This window comes from Pinus tabuliformis, chromosome 9 (assembly GCF_031772625.1).
Source record: "Pinus tabuliformis cultivar Carrire ecotype Pingquan chromosome 9, CPIR1, whole genome shotgun sequence".
In the NCBI taxonomy this organism is placed as follows: domain Eukaryota; kingdom Viridiplantae; phylum Streptophyta; class Pinopsida; order Pinales; family Pinaceae; genus Pinus; species Pinus tabuliformis.
Window position 1 is genome coordinate 769,061,703 of NC_142307.1, and position 23,401 is coordinate 769,085,103.

Here is a 23,401-nt window from a genome sequence, read left to right on the forward strand (position 1 = left end):
TTTATTAATAATAAAATATGTCTTTGTTTAATCACTGAGTTCTTCTACTTCATTAGTATCAGAAGCCTGTTCGCTTCCTCAGTGTCTGCAGGGGGGAAATTCGTTCACTGTGCTTGTGCCCCCACCAAGCTCTACCCCCACCAATCTTAACCACCACCGTGTCCATCTCATTTCCCCCACCTGCATTCTACTGCATCGTCTGCCTGCCGCCATTCTCCCGACATCCTTGCCAGCCGCATGCCAACCTCGCCATCATTTCCGTTATTCACATTCCTTCACACGTTTCACCGGTCTATGCCTGTCGTCCACTCTCTGCAGGTCATGTCCTGTCCACAGCGACCGTTGACAATCCAATCATTAGTTACCCACTTCCGCTCCCTTCGGATCTCGTTTAATAAGCCATAGGTATATAATAATATAGTTATATAATAAAGTCACATAATTATATAATTATTTTAAAAAAAAACTATATGTTATAAAAATAATTTCATTATCTAATTAAATAATTAATTTAATTTAATTATTAAAAAAGATTAGGTCAAGTTAAGAAAAAGAGTTAAGCTAGATATCTATACTCCACGCATACCAGATCAATGGCTGCATCAATGTCGATGGCTGATTTCAATAAAAAATTGATAGAACTTGAGGCTAAGGTGACCGAACATGGCGACAAAATCGAGACACTGCAGGACACAACAAATGGAATAAAGAGTCAGCTCGAGGAGAACAAGAATGAATTTAAAAAGGATCAGGCAAACCTTTCAGTTAAGGTGGATCAAGCTATGGTGATGTTGGGTTGTATTTGTACCATCCTGAAGATTACACCCGATCAAATACTCCAGAATAATGAAGCTACTCAACATCTCAATTCTCCAGATTCGTCAAAATCATCAGACGCACATGAGAAACCCGAGTCTCCGAAGACATCTTCCACGCTTAATCAAGAAAATAGTAACACGAACTTTCAAAATAAGCAACTCTGGAATCCATTCACCAATATGTCGTTTTCAAATCAATACCCCTTTTTTGCTCCACCGTTAGCAACATATCAACGAAAGAGCAAAAATCGAGCTACCCAAATTTGACGGTAATGAAAAATGCAGCGTTGCTTGGCTCAATAAAGCAGAAGAATATTTTGAGATTTACGATATTGACAATGATGACGAAAAGATTAGGCATGCTTCCATGAAAATGGAAGGCAAAGCATATAATTGGTATATGTGGTGGAAGAAGACGACACTTGCTATCAGTTGGAGAAAATTTAAAGATGCGTTCTTTAAAAGGTTCCAAGGTGTCAAGGAAGAAGAGTTCTTCTCAACACTCACCAGATTACGACAAAAAGGAGATGTGGATGAATACACTCGAGAGAATGGGAGACTTTAGCAACCCGAGTACCTGGATTATCAGAACTCGTCTAATCCAATCGTACACCTCGAGACTCAAAACCATCTACAAGCAAAACTTGAGCTTCATGACATTACATCAATAGAAGTAGCAAGAGAAAAAGAAAAAGATGCTAAAAAGAAATTTGAAAAGATGTTGTGGTCAAACGCTGAAAAAGTATATTCGAGAAGAAGATTTCCCAATCTGCGAATACGGATAACACAAAATATGTTCCACCACATCTTTGTGAAGGAGAAAAATCTAAGTTGGAAATGCAAAGGATGAAAGAGGGCAAGTGCAAACGTTGTGGCGAAAGTAGGACCCTAAACATAGGTGTGCTAAAAGAAAAAGAGACAAGAATTTGTATAATTGTGAAGCAACTAATGATTCAGACAATGAATAATCAGAGGTAGAAGAAATCGAAGATGCCCCAGAATCTCTCAGAACCAACGAAGAAAGCATTCTGCAAGTGTCACTAACGACTATGACAGGTACATCACAAACCCAGACATTAAAATTAAAAGGACATATCAAGAAGAACAATGTAATAGTTCTCATCAACACACATAGCACCCACAATTTTTTGGACACGACGATGGCGAAGAGACTCAACATTTTCACATTTCCCATGCCCAACATGAAGGTGATGGTAGACGACAGTAAGAAGATTGAAAAGGTAGGGAAATTCCATAACATCAAATTGCAGATTCAAGACTTTAATTTAGAATCTCCATTCTACACTGTACCATTAGGAGGAGTAGATGCGGTCTTAGGTATCCAATGGTTACAAACACTCGGTACTTACTCTGCCAACCATAAAAACCAGTTTATAAAATTTAAATGGGAAGGGCAGAAATACAAGTTATATGGATTCCAAGCACCTGAGAATCAAATCGTATCATCATCCCAAATGATGAAAATGATTCGAAGAGGAGCACCAGCCTATGTAGTACAATGTCACCAATTAGAAATGTTAACTTCAAAATTGATCAGCAAAGAAGCACCAGAAGTACAAGAATTAATTCAGAAGCGCGAAAAAGTATTCCAAGAACTGCCCATGAAAATGCCTTGTAATGGAGAAATCGAGCATACAATAGAAGTCAAAGCAAGATCAAACCTCGTCAACATCAAACCGTATCGATATCCACATCATAAAAAAATGGAAATTGAGAGATTAATCCAAGATCTTTAAAGTGTGGCATCATCTCAAAAAGTAAAAGTTTGTATGTTGCTCGAGTTGTATTGGTGCGGAAAAAGATGGATCGTTCAGGTTATGCATAGATTATCGAAGACTAAACGAAATAAGAATTAAAAACAAGTTCCCAATTCCTTCATCAATGAAATGTTGGATGAACTACATGGCGCTAAATACTTCTCAAAATTGGACTTAAGGTCAGGGTATTATCAAATCAGAATAAGGTTGGAAGATATACCAATAACTGTGTTTCGAACACATGAAGGTCACTACGAATTTAAAGTAATGCCTTTTGGGCTAACTAATGCACCAGCAACATTCCAAGCTACTATGAACGAGTTATTCCATCCATATCTAAGGAAGTCTGTGTTAGTGTTCTTTGATGACATTTTAATTTACAATAAAATTTGGAAGGAGCACCTAAAACATTTGGACAAAGTTCTTACATTATTGAAAGAACATCAGTTCTATGCCAAGAAGTCCAAATGTACCTTTGGGAAGGAAGAAGTAGAATATCTCGGACATATAATATCCAAGGAAGGGTTTTAAGTAGATCCTATCAAGATCAAGTCTATAAAGGAGTGGCCCAAACCAGCTAATATCTCCAAGCTAAGAGGATTCTTAGGGTTGACCGAATATTATCGAAGGTTTATTAACAACTACGCCCATATAACCGCACCCCTATCAAACCTTCTAAAGAAGAACTCATTTCGATGGAGTGATGAAGCAAGGAAGTGTTTTGAAGATTTGAAGGAAGTTATCTCTAATGCCCCTATATTGGCAACTCCAGACTTTTCAAAACCATTTGTAATTGAATGTGATGCTTTGGGTTTTGGCATAGGAGCAGTATTAATGCAGGACGTGTTGAATATAATACTGAGAGGGGGGGTGAATCAGTATTAGCAAATCAAACACTTTTCCATTTTCATATTCTGATTCATATACGCTACTTCAGTTAAAGATATCCGCGTGTATACGCGACTGTGTTAAAAGCAACTAGCGTACATCCAGTAAACTTTATGATTTAGTTAGTTCATCTCCAGTGAATACATCAGAACATTATTAACCATATGAACAGTAAACAGAACAGATCATCACAGATAAAGAACACACATGAACACCATGATATAAGGTGGAAACCCAATGTGGGTGAAAACCACCTGCTGCAATTCGTCTCTATCTTCCTTTAATAAGAAACTTCTTTTTACAATAGTACTGGTGCAGTCTTATACCAGTACGCAGGCTTCTACCTGCAGAAGGCTACAACCTTCTTAGCTCTTGTACTAGCCGATCCATTTACTAGTACGTAGGCGCCAGCCTACTGAAGGCTCCAACCTTCACTCGTTTTCAGCTGCTCCTGCTCTGGAAGGGAGCTCCAACCCCCTGGCTCTTGTACTGGCCAATATGTTTACCAATACGTAGGCGCCGGCCTACTGAACTCTACGATCATCCAGGGACCACGTTTCATACATTTTCATACTGGATCCATAAATACAAAACAATCATCACTGCAATACAATCATCAACTATACTTGCATCATCAATCTCTGAATCACCCAATACTGAATCTCTGAAAACCCTGTCAACAACACAGTCACTAGAACACATAACAGACAACAGAACTCTGCAACAATAACCAGATCCAACTGCAACTTCAAATATAATGCATACGCTACTATGATGAACCAAACCCGCGTACATACGCGCTTTTACCAAAGCCAACCCGCGTACAGATCTGCAAATATTTACTCATAACTTTGCAGTTGTTCCAGACATCAGTCATACCCAGATCATAACATTCATACAATAAACATGCGTCAATAGATCTAGTCTATCCATAATCAAACCATATAATGATAATCATTCCAAGCCTTAAGATCCCGTTCCATCGTTCATCATCCTCCACATGAATGCAACCTTGGTCCAGATCAAGCAAGCCATAACCAGCATCTAGATCTCACACTTCATCAGATATTCATCACTTGCCCACTGCATACTCTTGGCCTAATGATCTTCTCCTTATATAGGTTTAGGCTTCTCTCAATACCATGGTCCAAAACCATGTTGAACCAATACCTTGGACCCACTACCTGGGGTCGACACTTTGGACCAAATACCATGGACTAATACCAAAATACCATGGACCAAATACCACGGACCAAAACCATGGTTTCCAACCTGTACGTGCCTTTCCTTCTGTGAACCTGCGTGTGTACGTATACACACCTTTTGTTCTGCTAACCCACGTGTATACGCACTTTCATCAAGGTTAACCTGCATATACCTCTCTCTTTACCTGTTGCACTATGATCTGTCATCTGAGTGAGTTGCCATCAAGGACAACACATGTATCATACCTCTGAGTGAGTTGCCATCAAGGACAACACTTGTATCATAATGCCAACAATCTCCCCCTTTGGACTTGATGGCAACAACCACACCAAGTCACTCTCCCCTTTGACATCAAGGGCAAAGGGCGGGCCAAGATATTCTCTTCCTTGGTATACCTTCTGCTATCCATACTCCCCCTGAGTACCTGTTGAAATCTTTGATTGAGCTCCCCTTTGTACATGCAAGGTATCATGTATGATCTGTACCATAAGCAACTGTCATTAGCATCCAAAACCTATAACCTGCAATACCATTCTTTTGACCGACCAATAAGTTGCAAGATGTATCATTTGGCTATATAAGCATCATCACCAAAGACTTCTCATCAAAAAGCCAATAATGCATTATTTAAGTATATGCTCCCCTGAACCTGTGCCATGACTGAACCATATCAGACTTTTGTACTGCTGCTTTTCTTCAGAACATCATATACGCGACTGTGCAGCGTCTAACTCGCGTATATACGCGTCTTGTCTTCATGAAACAAGCGTATGAGATTTAGAACACAGAGGTTCCACATTTTCAACTTCCTCTGAGTCTGTCATGTCTGTGTATACTGCTATGCCACATATTTCTGGTTGTACTTCCTTTTTCTTCCATATCTTCAACTGTGATGATGTTTTCTTCTTTTGGTATGGTGCCCAAAATCTTCTCCTGCATTCCTTTGCTATGTGTCCCAGCCAGTGTTTTTTTAAAACCGGAACCGGTGACCGGACCGGTCCACCTAATGAACCGGTTTACCGACCGGAACTGGTCTAACCGGGACTGGTTTGGTCTAAACGAACCGGTTTTAAAAAATACATTAAATAATTAATTTTTAATGAAACAAAACTATTTTAAGATGTAAAACCATGATTCCAAGCCAATAGAGACAAAATATGCAAAGTTTGCTCATTTATATACCATGCAAAGGTGAATATATCAAAATGGCACAAAGTGCAATACATATCATCGACAAAATAGAAAAATACATAAGAAATGAGGCTCTAAATGGCCTATAAAATCCAGAGGATCACAACTTCATAAAACTGCTGATCAAGCGCTGAAGGCATCTTGCTGGGTATCAGATCCTTCCTTTACTGCTGTTAGTACCTTGAAACCACTCTAGAACTAGCACTCTTTGCAATCAGATTTCTCGGGTGAGACATTGGAAGACAGATTTCATGACAAATCACTTTCTACAGCCAATATATTCCACGCACATTCTTATATAGCTTAGGCATTTGTAGCCCTGCTCCATGCAGATGTGCTTGCCTAGCATGCCACCAGGATGCAGTGCTGGGAGCTTTACAAGTGATCCATTCTCTGCCTCGAGGTACAATAAAGTGCCATCTAGTGATGGATTACCTCACGTTCCTATTTGAGCCCCCTTCATCTATCTATGCATAGACATATGCTGGGAATAATGATCGATTTTCAACCAACACTTAGATGTTCTTGCCATAAAACATCCTTCAAAAAGGGTTTGTCGAAAACAGCAGCCTTGTTTGTCTTTTACGAAAACCATTTACAGAGCTTCAATGCTGAAGGAATGTCTCAAAAGATCATGCATTTTGAGGGCTAACAAGATTCATAGTGAAATGGTCATTGGAGTAACTTGAAATGCCTTTGGGATGAGTAGATTGATAAAATTTGTGATACAAAGGAGGTTGAGAATGAATGTCTCCTTTCAATGTGCCATATCCTCAAAATGTAAGACATAACATTTACCCAGTTTCATAACTTAATTACTCTTCCGGATCTATTCAATTATGAAACCCATAATAACCTCGGTACTTTCATTTGCACCATGTTCAATTATAGAAATGACAATTTGAAGAATATTTATTTTGTTTCCCTTTATTTTTCTGGTAAATCTGTGCTCCATGCAGTCATATAGATAGTCTTTTACATCTAATTTTGATTTTATCAATCACTTACAAAAATCGTAAAAAAATCACGGTTTCCAAAGAACAAAAGAACAAATCCATGATATCTCACGTCAGATTACTGGACCATTGACCTGCAAAGAGTATCTTCGATCAAGAAAACGCCCAAAAACCCCTAAACCACCCCTAAACCACCCTTAAACCACAAAACCGTTGCAATTTTTTCATTAATCGGGGGGTTGTCCATAAACCGGCCGGTTCCGCCCTAAACCGCCGGTTTTTACCGGTTAGGGCCGTTTTTTGGGCACACAAGGGTATAACCGGGTTTGATAGGCCGGTTCGGACCGGCCAGGCCTCCAACCGGCCGCTTAGACGGTTACCGGTTTTTGTGGCCGTTTTTAAAACTATGGTCCCAGCTTGTTACATGCATAACATCTTACATGTTTCATATTCCTTCTGTTGCAATCAACAGCTTTGTGACCAAACATATTGCAAGAAAAAACAATATCCCTTAAAGTACCTGGAACGTGATCATCTCTCTGTATGATGGTATTGAACCATTCTACTTCTGCATCTGGCTGCAACATGTCCAAGATTATGACATACATAACATTCAACATTATTCATCGGAGGAAATAATCGTCTATTACTTCCACTGTTAGGAGCTAAATATTTTCTTTGAGGAATTTCTTTCCTTTGATGGGGTTGTCTTCTCATCTCCTTATTGATCATTTTAGATTTCTCATTAAAGTTCCTTGTCTTAGTTTGTGAACTAGATTCACCTTCAACAGATTCATAAAAACCAAGACCAGTTTTGATAGTAGGAGACCTTTGACTACTAAGAATATCATCCAAGATCTTAGTACTATCTTGAAATCGTAATAGTTTATCTTTTTCTTCTAATTTATCTTTCAAGATATCTACCTCAAACTGATGTTGTTCTTCCTTTTCCAGACATTGCTTCGTCAAAGTTTCTTCAGACTTTCTTCCTTCTTCCACTGTTGCCTTAGTTTGAGAATCTCATTTTCTTGCTCTTCATTCAACACCTGCAGCATTTGTCGTACTCTGGAGGCACATTCCAACTGAGCTTTTAAGCTGATAATTTCTTCTTTGAGGGCACTCTCCCTTTTGCTAGGTAGATCTTGTTGATCTATGATTGTATCCGATGCTTCATTTTCTTGTCCATCTTCAATCTGAGGTGATTCAGGATCTGAATACTTGCTTCCACTCAACGGCAGGCTGTCATTGTTCCTTTGAGTTGTCTTCTTCTTTTAACGCGCTTTCTTTTCCATTGTTCTACAAATCTCCTTCAAGCGATCAAGCTTCTACCAAAGGACCTACTCCGATACCAATTGTTGAATATAATACTGAGAGGGGGGTGAATCAGTAGCAAATCAAAAACTTTTCCATTTTCATATTTTGATTCATATACGCTACTTCAGTTAAAGATATCCGCGTATATACGCGACTGTGTTAAAAGAAATTAGCGTACATCTAGTAAACTTTATGATTTAGTTAGTTCATCTCCAGTGAATACATCAAAACATTATTAACCATATGAACAGTAAACAGAACAGATCATCACAGATAAAGAGCACACATGAACACCATGATATAAGGTGGTAAACCCAATGTGGGTGAAAACCACCTGCTGCACTTCGTCTCTATCTTCCTTTAATAAGAAACTTCTTTTTACAATAGTACTAGTGCAGTCTTATACTAGTACGCAAGCTTCTACCTGCATAAGGCTACAACCTTCTTAGCTCTTGTACTCCCCAATCCATTTACTAGTACGTAGGCGCCGGCTTACTGAAGGCTCCAACCTTCACTCGTTTTCCAGCTACTCCTGGAAGGGAGCTACAACCCCCTGGCTCTTGTACTGGCCAATATGTTTACCAATACGTAGGCGCCGGCCTACTGAACTCTACGATCATCCAGGGACCACGTTTCATACATTTTCATACTGGATCCATAAATACAAAACAATCATCAACTATACTTGCATCATCAATCTCAGAATCACCCAATACTAAATCTCTGACAACCCTGTCAACAATACAGTCACCAGAACACATAACAGACAACAGAACTCTGCAACAATAACCAGATCCAACTACAACTTCAAATATAATGCATACGCTACTATGGTGAACCAAACCCGCATACATACGCGCTTTTACCAAAGCCAACCCGCGTACAAATCTACAAATATTTACTCATAACTTTGCAGCTGTTGTTCCAGACATCAGTCATACCCAGATCATAACATTCGTACAATAAACATGCATCAATAGATCTAGTCTATCCATAATCAAACCATATAATGATAATCATTCCAAGCCTTAAGATCTCGTTCCATCGTTCATCATCCTCCACATGAATGCAACCTTGGTCCAGATCAAGCAAGCCATAACCAGCATCTGGATCTCACACTTCATCAGATATCCATCCCTTGCCCACTGCATACTTTTGGCCTAATGATCCTCTCCTTATATAGGTTTAGGCTTCTCTCAATACCATGGTCCAAAACCATGTTGAACCAATACCTCGGACCCACTACCTGGGGTTGACACTTTGGACCAAATACCATGGACTAATATCAAAATACCATGGACCAAATACCACGGACCAAAAACATGGTTTTCAACCTGTACGCGCCTTTCCTTCTGTGAACCTGCGTGTGTACGTGTACGCGCCTTTTGTTCCGCTAACTCACGTGTATACGCACTTTCATCAAGGTTAACCCGCGTATACCTCTCTCTTTACCTGTTGCACTATGATCTGTCATCTGAGTGAGTTGCCATCAAGGACAACACCTGTATCATACCTCTGAGTGAGTTGCCATCAAGGACAACACCTGTATCATACCTCTAAGTGAGTTGCCATCAAGGACAACACTTGTATCATAATGCCAACAAGACGGTCATCCAATTGCGTTTGAAAGCAAAAAGCTCAATAAGCACGAACGTCTCAAGTCTACATATAACAAGGAAATGCTTGCTATTATGCACGTATTAGCCAAAAGGAGATAATATCTCTCGGGAAGTAAGTTCTTAATACGAACAAATCATAATAGTCTTCAGCATCTCCTCCAGCAAAAAATGCTATCTACAGAACAACAAAAATGGATAGAAAAAATCGCTACCTTTGATTTGGATATATTACACAAGAAAAGGAAAGATAACGTAGTAGTTGATGCCTTTTCAAGGAAAGACGAAGAACCATTGTTACTCACAGTGTCAGTGGTTGTCCCAAAAGGGCTTAATGAGATTCGAAGTGAATACGCAAAAGATACAGAAACAAGTGCTATAATCAATAATCTTCCTCGGAATTCAAAATTTGAATGGAAGAACCATATTCTATGGTACAAGGGACAAATTTATCTAAATGCAGATTCAAAATTTAAACCCAAGGTTCTTAAAGAGTCGCATGATTCACTGTCGGTCGTACATGTAGGATACTTTAAAACCTACTACAACGCATACCAGTCATTCTTTTGGAAGGGAATGAGCAATGATATTCAAAAATATGTCGCAGAATGCGATAAATGTCAAAGGAATAAAAGTGAAATATTATGACGTCCGAGCTACTTCATCACTTAAACATTCCGAATCAGAAATGGGAAGAAATATCAATGGACTTTATTGAAGGTTTACCTGTATCTGATGGTAAGGATAAGATTCTTGTAATAGTCGACAGACTCACCAAGTATGCTCACTTTATTGTAATGAAGAAGTCAGACTCAGCAATACAAATCGTTGAGATGGTTTGCAAAAATATTTACAAATTACACGGATTTCCAAAGGTCATAGTGAGCGATAGAGATGTCAAATTTAAGGGTAATTTTTTGAAGGAATTATTCAATCATATAGGAACCTACCTCAACATGAGTTCTGCTTACCATCCTTAAACAGATGGCCAAACAGAGGTTGCCAATAAATGTTTGGAAGCTTACCTACATTGTCACGCTACACACAAACAAAATAAGTGCGTTCAATGGTTACATCTCGCTGAATGATGGTACAATTCCACTTACCACACATCAGCAAAAATGACTCCTTTTCAAGCTTTGTACGGCTACGAACCTCCGAAATGAAGGACTCTTGTAAAATTGGCAACTAGGGCCAAACTCCATGTCGGTCATCTTAATTATGGCAGCTGATATTTTTCTTGGATCCCTCTCATCGAGAGGTGTAGGATTGATCTAATGATCATCTAATTCCGATAAGTATTCATGGAGTTATGAATTTATTTGTGTTATAAGACAATTCGTCAAGGTCGGCCAACAACCAAATAAACCCCACATGTGCTCAACGTTTTAGTATAAAAGGAGATGACTTGAGAATCATTTTACACACACACTTCTATCTTGATTTCTCTCCACTTGTCTTGGGTTTTAGTGGAAGAGAAATCTAAGAGTGGAAGCCCTAGACGTTGGAGGAAAAGACGCTGCCCTAGACGCAGATGGAAGGCAGCCCTAGATGCAGACTAAAGGCTGCCCTAACGCAGACCTAAAGGCAGCCCTAAATGATGGTCTAATCCAGCCCTAAACGATCGTCTAATCCAGCCCTAAATGATGGTCTAATCCAGCCCTAAACACTGGTGTAATTCAGCCCCAACCGCAGTCAAACAAGAGAGTCTTAGCCGCAACATGAAGGGTCAAAAGGGACAGCGTGTAGGCTGCCCTAGACAGCGTGAAGGGCTGTGTGGACAGCAAAGTCTTAGCCGCCATATAAAGGGTCAAAGGAACAGCGAAGAGGCTGCCCTTGACAGCGTGAAGGGCTGTGTGGACAGCAAAGTCTTAGCCACCGTATAAAGGGTCAAAGGAACAGCGAAGAGGCTGCCCTAGAAAACGTGAAGGAGTTGTAGGGACAGCGTGGCCCTAACCGTAGTTAAACAAGCCAAAAGGAATAGCATAGGTGTGGAGGGTTATTCCCTTGGAGAACCGCAGTCTTTAGAAGGCTGTCTTGCTGAATTGTATGGAGAATAAGGGTTGTAGGGTGATGCCCTAACCTGTGATGTAGTACAGTAGTGCAGCATGGTGAGGCAGCAGCAAGGTATGTTAAGATGCATGGGACAGCAAGCATAGTGTTGCTAACATGTATGGGACAGTAGAAAGGTATGTTAAGATGCATGGGACAGCAAGCATAGTGCTGCTAACATGTATGGGACAGCAGCAAGGTATGTTAAGATGCATGGGACAGCAAGCATAGTGCTGCTAAGATGTATGGGACAGCAGCAAGGTATGTTAAGATGCATGGAACAACAAGCATAATGCTGCTAAGACACATGGACAGCAGCAAGGTATGCTTAGACATATGGGACAGTTGCTAGGTATGGAAAGGCTAAGTGGGACAGCCACTATGACATGGTAGAAGGCACATGGTACAGCAGCAAGCATGGTACAACAGCAAGCATGGTACTGAAAGCACATGAGACATGTATGACAACATTGTTCAACAATGGCCCATGGGCCAGCAGTGCAGCATTAGGTGCAGCAGTCATGAGGTCCAGCATTGTGATGATAGGTGCAGCATGGTGCAGCACGGTGAGTTGTAGCATGATGACGAGATGCAGCACGATGATAGGTGAAGGAGTCACCTTGGAGAATCAATTGAAGCAACATGTCTTCAACCGATCTCATGTATCATCTTCTTAGAGATGATCTATGCTCTTATCTAGATAAGTCGTAGTGTTTACTTCTGCTGTAAATATACTATCTCCCTCTCTCTCTCTCTCTCTGCTGAACTATTGAAGAACATATAAGAAGAATTGATCAAGGGTTTCCCCACATTGGGGTTTGTCCCTGGCTAGCGCCACATCTTATGTCCTCTTGTCTTCGCTTGTCTTCTGCGATTTATGTTTGTGTTCTATCTGCAGTTTACTTTAATGCTGATGTGATTGCTAATCTGGAAAAGATATTGAGCTAACTGTAAAAATTGAAATAAATTGCTCTAAGCATAGAACATACCTAAAATTAACATGGTATCGGAGGTGAGGTGAAGACAATGCCCAAGCAGGAGTGAAAGAGCAATCATCGAAGACAGTTGGGAAAGGACAAAAGGATCAGTCGATTCCTCATCCCTCTTCAAATTCACCGAGGGTGGAGTCGAAACAGAGAATATTATCAGAATGGCACAGCAGAAGTTTCTGATGGCCTACCTAAAGATCACTTCATTGGGAAGTTCGGATCTAAAGGTGGAAGGAAAGGCAGATGCCTTGGTTGCAATAAGTTCGGCCATTGTGCGAAGGAGTGTCTGAATGGCAGAGACATATCTCTTGATGAAGATAACAATCATTCCAAGGACATCTTCAATGATCATAGGAATGACAGGTAATGCAGGTCATCTAGGAAATAGCCAACTCTTCAAAGAAAGCAAGGAACCCCAGGTATGAAGAATAAAATGTTGTTTCTGATAAGATAAAGAAGCGTTATCTTGTATTGGCCCTCTCTTTCGGATCCTTTGGGAATCTGGCTTATTGATTGTAGTGCTTCAAGGCACTTCATCAGCTAGAAGGGTGCACTCTCTAATTTGGTAGAGATGGAAACAATCATGTGATTATACTTGGAGCCGATGCCACCTGTCCCGGAAAGGGTGTAGGGAATGTTACCCCTCAATTGAATGAGGGTAACTCGATTCATTTACAGAATCTCTTTTATGTACCTGATCGCAAGAAGAACCTAGTGTCCATTTCGACAATGGAAGTCAAAGGTTGTATACAGAGTGGCACTCATCGATGGAAAGGTTCGTGTTTGAAAATAGAATTTTCAAAGGTATTTTTGAGTTCAAGGTTGTATCAAGTTGCAGGAAGTCCACTGGGGACCATGTCCATTGACACAGAGCACCGAAGGTCTGTGAGTTAGATGGTGACAGGGATGCCTGAATTCAAAAAGAGCATGAAAGTACATGTCTGAGATGTACCAAAGGAAAATCTTACAAGGGGACCATTCCCCTCATGTAGCAGGTCCACAGGTTTGGAATAACCAGAGGGGTTTGAGATTCATGATCGGGAATCTCACGTATGCAGGTGGAAGAAAGCCCTCTATGGCTTGAAGCAAAACTCCTCGGGCGTAGTATGAGAGGATTGATAGTTGTTTGATGAAGTTGAGATTCACGAGGAGTGAAGCCGATCCAAACCATTGCTTGAAGGTTGTGGATGATAGACCTGTCATACCGACACCTACTAAGGATGACTTATTTCTGACAACTGCAGACCCTCTCATTTGCAGAAGTAGGAGGGAGTTGGATTCCGGATGTGGAATGGTAAACTACAAGCCCGTGACTACCTAGAGGACCTTAACTTTCAGAAGTTATATGGTAGTGATGGCGGACCAAATTTGGGAAATGCCTCTGAGTTTCATAAACTCATTCGCGTTGATGTTCTTGGTGAACTCCCATCCAGATATATGTTTTGCAGTTAGCATAATGAGCTCATATATGGTTGAGCCTCACGACATTGGTGCCAAGAATCTTCTGAGATATCTTCTGGGCACAATCTCTCATAGATTGAGATACACTGCCAGAAATATGAAGCTACATGATTATTCGAATACTGACTGGGCAAGCAGTGTGGAGGATCTCAAGAGCACTTTTGACTGTTGATTCTCTTTCGGTTCTGCTCGATATCCTGGATCAGCAGGAAGCAAAAGACGGTTGCTTTGAGCACCGCTGAGACTAAATACATTGCTATGAGTATGACCTCGTGTGAAGCTGCCTGGTTGCGGGAGCTCTTCAGTGACCTGTTTGTACACATGATGGATACCACTGTGATCTTCTGTGTCAACCAGGGGGGGATTCGATTGTTGAGGAATTCCATATTCTATGATTGCTCCAGTATATAGACATCATATACTACCTTATCTAGGATATCGTACGTCAATGAGCAAGGAGGCTCTATCGCATTGAGACTAATGTATAGGTCACAGACATTCTGTCAAAACCCCGGGGAAAGGTCAAATTTGTGACTTTCCCGAACGACTTGGAGTCGTTGAGAGGCCTTCTTATGAGGGTCCTACATGTTGCATGCATTGAGCTCTGGGAGCTCCAGAGGGCTTGGGGTACTACTGGAGCAACACGCGACCATAGGGTGACTCAACCTCCCCTAATGGTGCACTATGTACAGAGTGAATAGCTCAGCCTTCCCCTGTGATACCCCAAGGCGACTTAGGGATAGGACGAATGGTTCTCCTGTCGAGGCATCCTACCCATGCAATCTGGGACTCAAGGGAAGTACCTCTCATCTGGCCAATGAGCAGGGAAATGGGGTTAGGGACCATAGTAGTACTATCGATGAACGCATCGTTGTATCTACCGTACTCCTTATGCTTGGATGACCTCCATTGATCTAGGATCAGTATGAGTGGTTTGAGACACTCTCTTGTGGTATTGATCTGGGATCAATAAAATTGACTTCGAGTCAATAGAGAATGGTATGAGATATTCTTCTTCTTCATGGTTCAGCACAACAGAGCAGAGCAGTGCAGTGCAGGGCACTGATGGAAGAGATAGTACAGTCAGACATATGGATCAGCGAATGGAGTTCTCCCTAGTTGAGAGGGAGTGTTAAAATTGGCAACTAAGGCCAAACTCCATGTGGGTCATCTTATTTATGGCAGCTGATATTTTTCTTGGATCCCTCTCATCGAGAGGTGTAGGATTGATCGAAAGATCATCCGATTCTGATAAGTATTCATGGAGTTATGAATTTATTTGTGTTATAATACAATTCGTCAAGGTCGACCAGCAACCAAATAAATCCCACATGTGCTCAATTTTTAGTATATAAAAAGAAATGACTTGAAAGTCATTTTACACACACTCTTCTATCTTGATTTCTCTCCACTTGTCTTGGCTTTTAGTGGAAGAAAAATCTAGGAGTGGAAGCCCTACATGTTGGAGGAAAAGAGGCTGCCCTAGACGCAAATGGAAGGCAGCCCTAGACGCAAACTAAAGGCTGCCCTAACGCAAACCTAAAGGCAGCCCTAAACGATGGTCTAATCCAGCCCTAAATGATGGTCTAATCCAGCCCTAAACGCTGGTCTAATTCAGCCCCAACCGCAGTCAAACAAGAGAGTATTAGCCGCAGCATGAAGGGTCAAAAGGGACAGCATGTAGGCTGCCCTAGACAGCGTGAAGGGCTGTGTGGACAGCAGAGTCTTAGCCGTCGTATAAAGGGTCAAAGGAACAGCGAAGAGGCTGCCCTAGACAGTGTGAAGGAGCTGTAGGGACAGCGTGGCCCTAACCGCAGTTAAACAAGCCAAAAGGAATAGCATAGGTGTGGAGGGTTATTCCCTTGGAGAACCGCAGTCTTTAGAAGGCTGTCTTGCTGAATTGTATGGAGAATAAGGGCTGTAGGGTGATGCCCTAACCTGTGATGCAGTGCAGTAGTGCAACATGGTGAGACAGCAGCAAGGTATGTTAAGATGCATGGAACAGCAAGAATAGTGTTGCTAACATGTATGGCACAGCAGCAAGGTATGTTAAGATGCATGGGACAGCAAGCATAGTGCTGCTAACATGTATGGGACAGCAGCAAGGTATGTTAAGATGCATGGGACAGCAAGCATAGTGCTGCTAACATGTATGGGACAGCAGCAAGGTATGTTAAGATGCATGGGACAGCAGCAAAGTATGTTAAGATGCATTGAACAGCAAGCATAATGTTGCTAAGACACATGGACAGCAGCAAGGTATGCTTAGACATATGGGACAGCTGCTAGGTATGGGAGACTGAAGTATGCTTTGAGGACAAAGCAACACTTCAAGAGGGAGGCAATGTTATGTAAATTAATTAATATCTGTAACGATTAGTTAAAAAAGGCAAAAGGTGATCACGCCCATTCACCAAGAGCCCCCAAGGCAGTATAAAGCCAGGGGCCTCCCACAAATTGTATCATCGTCTATCTATTTATTAATAATAAAATATGTCTTTGCTGAATCGCTGAGTTCTACTTCAACTTATATTGCATCTCAATCCATGTGTTCTAATAAATTTCAAGTTGTTCACAATTTCCTGCTTTTCTTAGCTGAGATCCAGAGTCAATTTCAAACAAGATAGTAAAGTCCTCGTATGAAAATATTAGTAATTTATTACAATTTTTGCAAAAAGAGTCCCTCAAAAAATGTGAAAAAGAGAATTACTCCAGAGAAAAATTCCATAAACTCTTTGTTATTCACCAGAACAAACTTATTGCATGGCCCTATTACAACTGGAAATCTTAAAAATCCTAGGAATATATCTTTGTTTACCTAATTATAAGTTGCATTTCCAAGACTGAATCTCAGACGTATTCAAATTTAATGAAGCATAAAGCCTTACCTTGCAGGTAAAATCCAGTGACGAGGACACTATAATTGCACTGCATCCTCCATAGCCAGATACAATATCTGTCACTGGCAAGGTATGGGCAGAAAAGCTGTGCAGGGGTTGAAAATGGGATTCAGCTTGCCCATCTGCTTCTTCATCCAAAGCTCTGCCATCAAAAATAAAATCAATATGCACAGGTAAACAACGAACCACATATGGTTTGCTCCCTGAAGGCTTGTAATTACAAAGGCAATACTCTAGTGGTCAACTGATCTATATAAGTGGCAAATATAACAAGGGGGAGTTATTGTACAAGAGAAGAGGCCAAGCCTTAATAAATCCATCCTCAGCTCCAGATATTAGAATAGATTCATCATCAAAGAAGATCAAGCATGTCACAGCCTTGTAATGTGCAGACCACACCCTAAGAAGTCTTCCACTTGCTACCTGCAATAAAACAATCCCTCTTATACTGGAAATACTTCCATCCATAATTTGTCAAAAGCAAAAGATGCTTTCTCTAGCAAAATATAAAATAATTAACATTCTATGGCTTTCTCTTCTTCCCAAAGGGGCACTGATTTATATCCAAGTTGCTATGTGCAAGCCAGATCCAACCACATTGACTGCCTATCATTAACTACAACTTAATTTGGCCAAATATAAATCCCAAAACAAAAGTAGTGTACAGCTGCAAGATGTACCTCCCACAGATAAATTCTTCCCGATGACCCTCCACCAACAAAGTATGTGCCATCACTATTGCAAGCAACTGGCCCAATAGGCTCCACAGGAAAACTCTTGATTTCAGGTTGTGGCTGCAAACATAATAGCATCCTTCCATCAAAAAAATATCATTACACTCAATGTATTACAGTTTTCTCAATCGGATAAGAAAATGTTTAAAAGAGTTCAGGAATCAGCTGTGCAACAAGGACAGCCCAACTGGGACCATCATGAGAGAGAACGTGGGACCGCTATAAACTAGAGTGTAAAACAGCAGCAGAAAGATCACAATAATTCACTTACAACAGAAAATATGCCAAACCAAAAGATAAGTTTCAGCTCCTTCTAGGGCAACTTATCAGCCAATAACCACATCTGGAAATTCACTCTTATAGCAGGAACAACAGAAGTATAACAGCAGTAAATTCAGCTATTTATATTCTTCATTGGATGTCAATGCACTTAACAATTTTCCCTTTTTAATTATGTTCAATCAAAACCCAAATGGCTATAACTAGCAGAGCATAAATAACATACATGTGTAGCTGAAATTCAAACCTGAAAATGATATGGACTGCTAGAAACTTCATACATATGTTCAAGATGAAATACAAGTACATATTATAGCCTTCTCTCGAGGTTAATACAAAAACTCCAACCATCAAAAAAGCCCTAGCTAGAGTAAATCATCAAACCCTTGCTGAATCAAGAAGATCCAAGCGCAAGAATCTCTTGAACACAACCTCCACAATAAGACATCCTCCTCTCTTCTTCAGAAATCCACCCTAGGGTTTTCTCTCAAAATCCTAGTCTCCAATATCCAAGGGATAAACCCTAACCCTAGAAATCTAAGATGCTCCAGAAATCCAAGACCAAGAAACCCTATCAGCCAGAGAGAAGTAGAATACAGGTACAGTGAAGACTTAAGAGAAAGGGATAGGAAGTATGCACTGCCTCCTCTTAGTCACATCTCATCACAAGAGATAATACACAAGTGAATGAATATATTGTGGAAAGACTCTCTCCTTACCAAGAAACCCTATCAGCCAGAGAGAAGTAGAATACAGGTACAGTGAAGACTTAAGAGAAAGGGATAGGAAGTATGCACTGCCTCCTCTTAGTCACATCTCATCACAAGAGATAATACACAAGTGAATGAATATATTGTGGAAAGACTCTCTCCTTTTATTTATGTAACAGGTGAAGAAGGCCAGCAAACAATAGTATGTGATCCTAAACCATTACAAGTGACCTATATGGACCTTTGTAGGCCACACAAGTGAGACACCCACTCTAGAGTACAAGTGGCATGCTCCAATGGTGATGTCAAGCACAATAATGACTCTAAAGTGATGTAGCTACACAAAGCAAGTCCGCAACACTCCATCACAAGCCTCCACAAAGTCCATCTATCCTCCAAATCAATGTACTCCACCAAGTCAGCGACCCCCTACAAAAACATTGTCAAAACCTCAAACGTCCTGAAGCCATCTCCTATACTCCGAACAACTAACCAAGCTGCCACATGTCAACTAGGGCTTTAAGTCCTACTCCGTGATGCACAATGCTCCACATCCCCTATAGGGCACTCTCTAAACCAAGTGGCTCCACCATAAGGATTCAATTAAGGGCATCCACCAAATTACCAAGAGATCTCCAATGCCCAAGGTAAGAAAACCAAGTCTACAATCAAATGAGGTCAAGCATCCACTAAGCAAGCTATCTCGATTCTCAACTGTGCATATCCATCATAGACCATCTCTCATGCTAAAATACATCTCGAACCTTTAGGGGCTGAACATACACCATGAACCCCAATCTCATGAAGCATCCCCAAGGATGGTGTAAACACTTTCGAAGTAACCCAAAATCTAAATGGGAAAGCCGAGTGTACCCCTTAGCTACTTAGAGGATGCCATCTACACGTTGGTGCAAGACAAGCACACCCAATGCCCAAACTCACATGCAGGATGGAAGACACAATCTAATGCATGTTCACAACCCCTCAGGCAAGAGACATAAGCCCTAGCTTATGTGGTGTCCCTAGGTAATTTTTTCCTTTAGGGTTATTAAATCACAAGAGGAGTTATACTGATTTTCACAAAATTCCTTTCAATCTCAAACAAATATAAAGTACACAATGATATAGTCAAGCAGTAGATTCACAACAGCTAACATCAGTTTTAAATTAACATGGGCTACTACACCAATAGACTTGATTGTATAGCATCCATAACAGTGGCAGTCCCCCCAATATCGAAACTAACATTTTATATATGATTGCTACAATAATTAATACCCTAACCAGTAAATCTGATCCATTAACTAAGTTACAGGGTTGCTTATAATCTGAGAGAACAACTTAATAATGACCTCTCTTAGTTATCTTACTCCAACGATGCTCTAGCTGAGCTAACCAACTCATTGTAGTGTCCCACGATGTATCGATGGCTCTAAAACCTCAACATTGATGCCAAATGCAACCTATGAACCTTATTAGTTTGTCCTTTGCTGCCACATTAGTAATCCATTACAAGCTCTGAGGGTAAGTTGTGCCCTTCCTAATCTCCTCGGCAACTATAATCTATTGTGGGAACCCTCGCTACCACAGGGTGTCTCTCACTGTCAATTCCACCTTAAACTCTTGTGTTGTGGTAGACTCCTGTCCAAAAGTAGTACACTGCTACAACGTTAAACGTTCTAGAGGAAACCACTGACTAGGAGTCTGAGTTTCAATTTGTTGGAGTGCTAAAGGGCTCTCACTTTGCCTCATGATGTTGTCACAAGGTAACCCATAGCAAGTTGCAAAAGTATCCTTGATTTCTCACAGGCGTGTTGCAGTATTAATCCACAAAAACCCTCGCTTACCTTAGTTTTATGTCACAGAAGACATAGTGTGTATTTTCAAGCCAATATCCCAAAGAAATCTCCTTGCTTGCCAAAAAGACCAGATTCTTGTGCACACAATCCCTGATGAAGTGGTCTTTGATGTCTATATGCTTGGACCTGTCATGAAACATTGGATTCTCTGGTAACCTGATGCAACTTTGATTGTCGCAATGTATCATTGTCGTCTCTATTCTATGGCCAAACAAGGTTACTCGCAGTTTATGAAGCCATATAGCCTCGCATGTAGCCATGCTCACTGCTATGTACTTTGCCTTTGCAAAACTCAGTGCCACGGACTTTTGCTTCCTGGTGTACCAAGAAACAACTCTTGATCCCATGTTGAAGCATCACCCTAAAATGCTTTTCCAATCCACTATGTTACCTGCCCAGTCCACATCAATATAGCCAACCAACCTAAACCATCACCTCAAGCACATTTGATCCCATACTTGACAGTGACACGTAAATATCTCAACACATGTTTTGTTGTCGTCCAATGCACTCTCTTCGACTGTACCATGAATTGACTGAGAGAATTTACTGTATAGGATATATTTGACCTAGTGTTGACAAAATACATGAAAGAGACCATCAACTTCCTATATAAGGTGGTATCTACATCCTTATCCTTGGATGCATCTATGTTCCTCCAATTAGTGATCATGGGAGTAGACATGGCTCTGCAATCCTCGATCCTGAATCTCCTCAAGATCTCAATGCGGTATTTCCCTTGTCCAAGGAAAATCTTACCTTTTGTCTACCATACCTCCATGGTGAGAAAATAGTGAATTAGCCCCAAGTCCTTCATCTTGAACTCAACTACAAGATCCCTCTTGCACTCCTCCATGAGCCCTAGTGAACTATCAAGAACAAGTCATCCACATATAGGACAAGAATGAGTACATCATCCCCAACGACCAGGTAGTAGAGGTTAGCGTCCAACTCACTCTTCAGAAAGCCCATGTCGTGCAATTATATGTCGATGCGCTCAAACCATGCCCTGGAAACCTGCTTGAGATTGTACAAAGCTCTCTTCAACCTACACACATGGGTTTCTCTGTTATGTGCCACAAAGCACTCTAGTTGTTCAATGTACACCTCCTCCAATTCACCATTCAGGAATGTCGTCTTGACATCCATCTAATGGATTTGCCATCCCATCTGTGTTGTTAATGAGAACACGGCTCGTATATAACTGTTTGGCCTAGGAGAAAATATCCCCTCCTAATCTATTCCCTCCTTCAGAGAGAACCCCTTGGCCACGAACCTAGCTTTGTATTTCTCAATGTTGCCATCTACATTGTGCTTGACCTTCTAGATCCAGTGTGATCCAAGCACCGCTCTGTCTGTCGATCTAGGTACAACATCCCATACATCATTCTGCATGATAGAGGAATACTCCTCAACCATAGCATCCCGCCACACTTGTTATTGTGACACCTCTTGATTGTCGGAAGGCTCGTTATATACCAACACAATGTAGCCACTGTACCTCTTTGGTTGTCTTCGCTCTCTCCTGCCCGTCCTAGGAATCCCCACAAACTCCTGGGCATCCCTGAGCGTTTGTTGAATCTCACGATTCCTCCTACCAATAGTGTGGAGTTAAGCATATCCACCTCCATATCCTCCTGAAGCAACTCCTTGATCTGCTACTCCATACACTATGAGCTCTCAGGAATCCCTACACGTGAGGTAGTGCTCATACTAGTTATTATACTCGAGCTTTGTTGCCCTTGATTTTGCTACTCAACTCTAAGAGTTGTTTTTGGCTACTCACTTTGATCTTCAATGGTTGGCAATTCTCTAGACCTCCTATACGCCTTGTCCTCCATGAACTTGACATCCTGTCTAACTATAATCCTCTTGGCTCTTGGAATGAAGATCTTGTATGTCTTAGAGGTTTCTTTGTAGCCAACGAAGTAATCTCTCTTTGTAGTCTGATCCAACTTTGAACATGTCTCTCCTGGAATGTGACAATACGCTAGGTAGCCAAACATCCTAAAGTCACTGACATCTAGCTTTTTCCCTGTGAGAGCCTCCTCGAGTGTCATCTTGCCAGGCACTCTATGTGGGACCTTATTCTGAATATAAATTGTCATACTACATGCCTCTGCCCATGGATAACATGGGAGATCCTAGTCATACATCGCTCTAGTTGCCTCTGAAATAGAGCAATTCTTCCTCTCATCAACCCCATTCTGTTGCGGGTTGTAAGGAAGCGTCCACTCTCTCTTGATTCCTGCCCTATTACAGAACTCCTAGATTTCTTTGTTGGCATACTCACCTCCATTATATGACCAAAGAGTCTGGATATTTCTTCCTGTCACATTGTCCACTAGAGCCTTAAACTCCTGAAAGCGATTGAAGACCTTATCCTTGGTCTTCAAGAAATCAATCTAAGTCTTCCTGAAGAAATCATCGATAAAAGTCGCAAAGTACTCGTATCCCCTATGAGATTTCGTCGACATCGACCCACATATATCTGGATGCACTAAGTCAAGTATCCCCTGTGATCTGTTGTCACTCCTTGGAAAGTTGCTTTCGCAAACTTCCCCAACACATCTTCTACAAATATCAACGTGCTCTATGCTCACCTCTAGAACACCTATCACTGTCTCACGAAGCAATCTAAGTGCTCCAC

The 23,401-nt window shown here is 41.0% G+C and overlaps 1 protein-coding gene across 1 annotated transcript in view; it reads right to left on the minus strand.

Annotated features, from left to right (window-relative positions):
- LOC149150995 (uncharacterized) overlaps positions 1 to 23,401 on the minus strand; it is a gene marked incomplete at its 5' end in the record, with an annotated part of 307,727 nt that overhangs the window by 213,973 nt on the left and 70,353 nt on the right. The window contains 3 exons of the mRNA XM_089443022.1: positions 17,103 to 17,311; positions 17,459 to 17,592; positions 17,850 to 17,963. Coding sequence (XP_089299148.1) covers positions 17,103 to 17,311; positions 17,459 to 17,592; positions 17,850 to 17,963 — 457 coding nt within the window. The remainder of the gene's footprint in view (positions 1 to 17,102; positions 17,312 to 17,458; positions 17,593 to 17,849; positions 17,964 to 23,401) is intronic.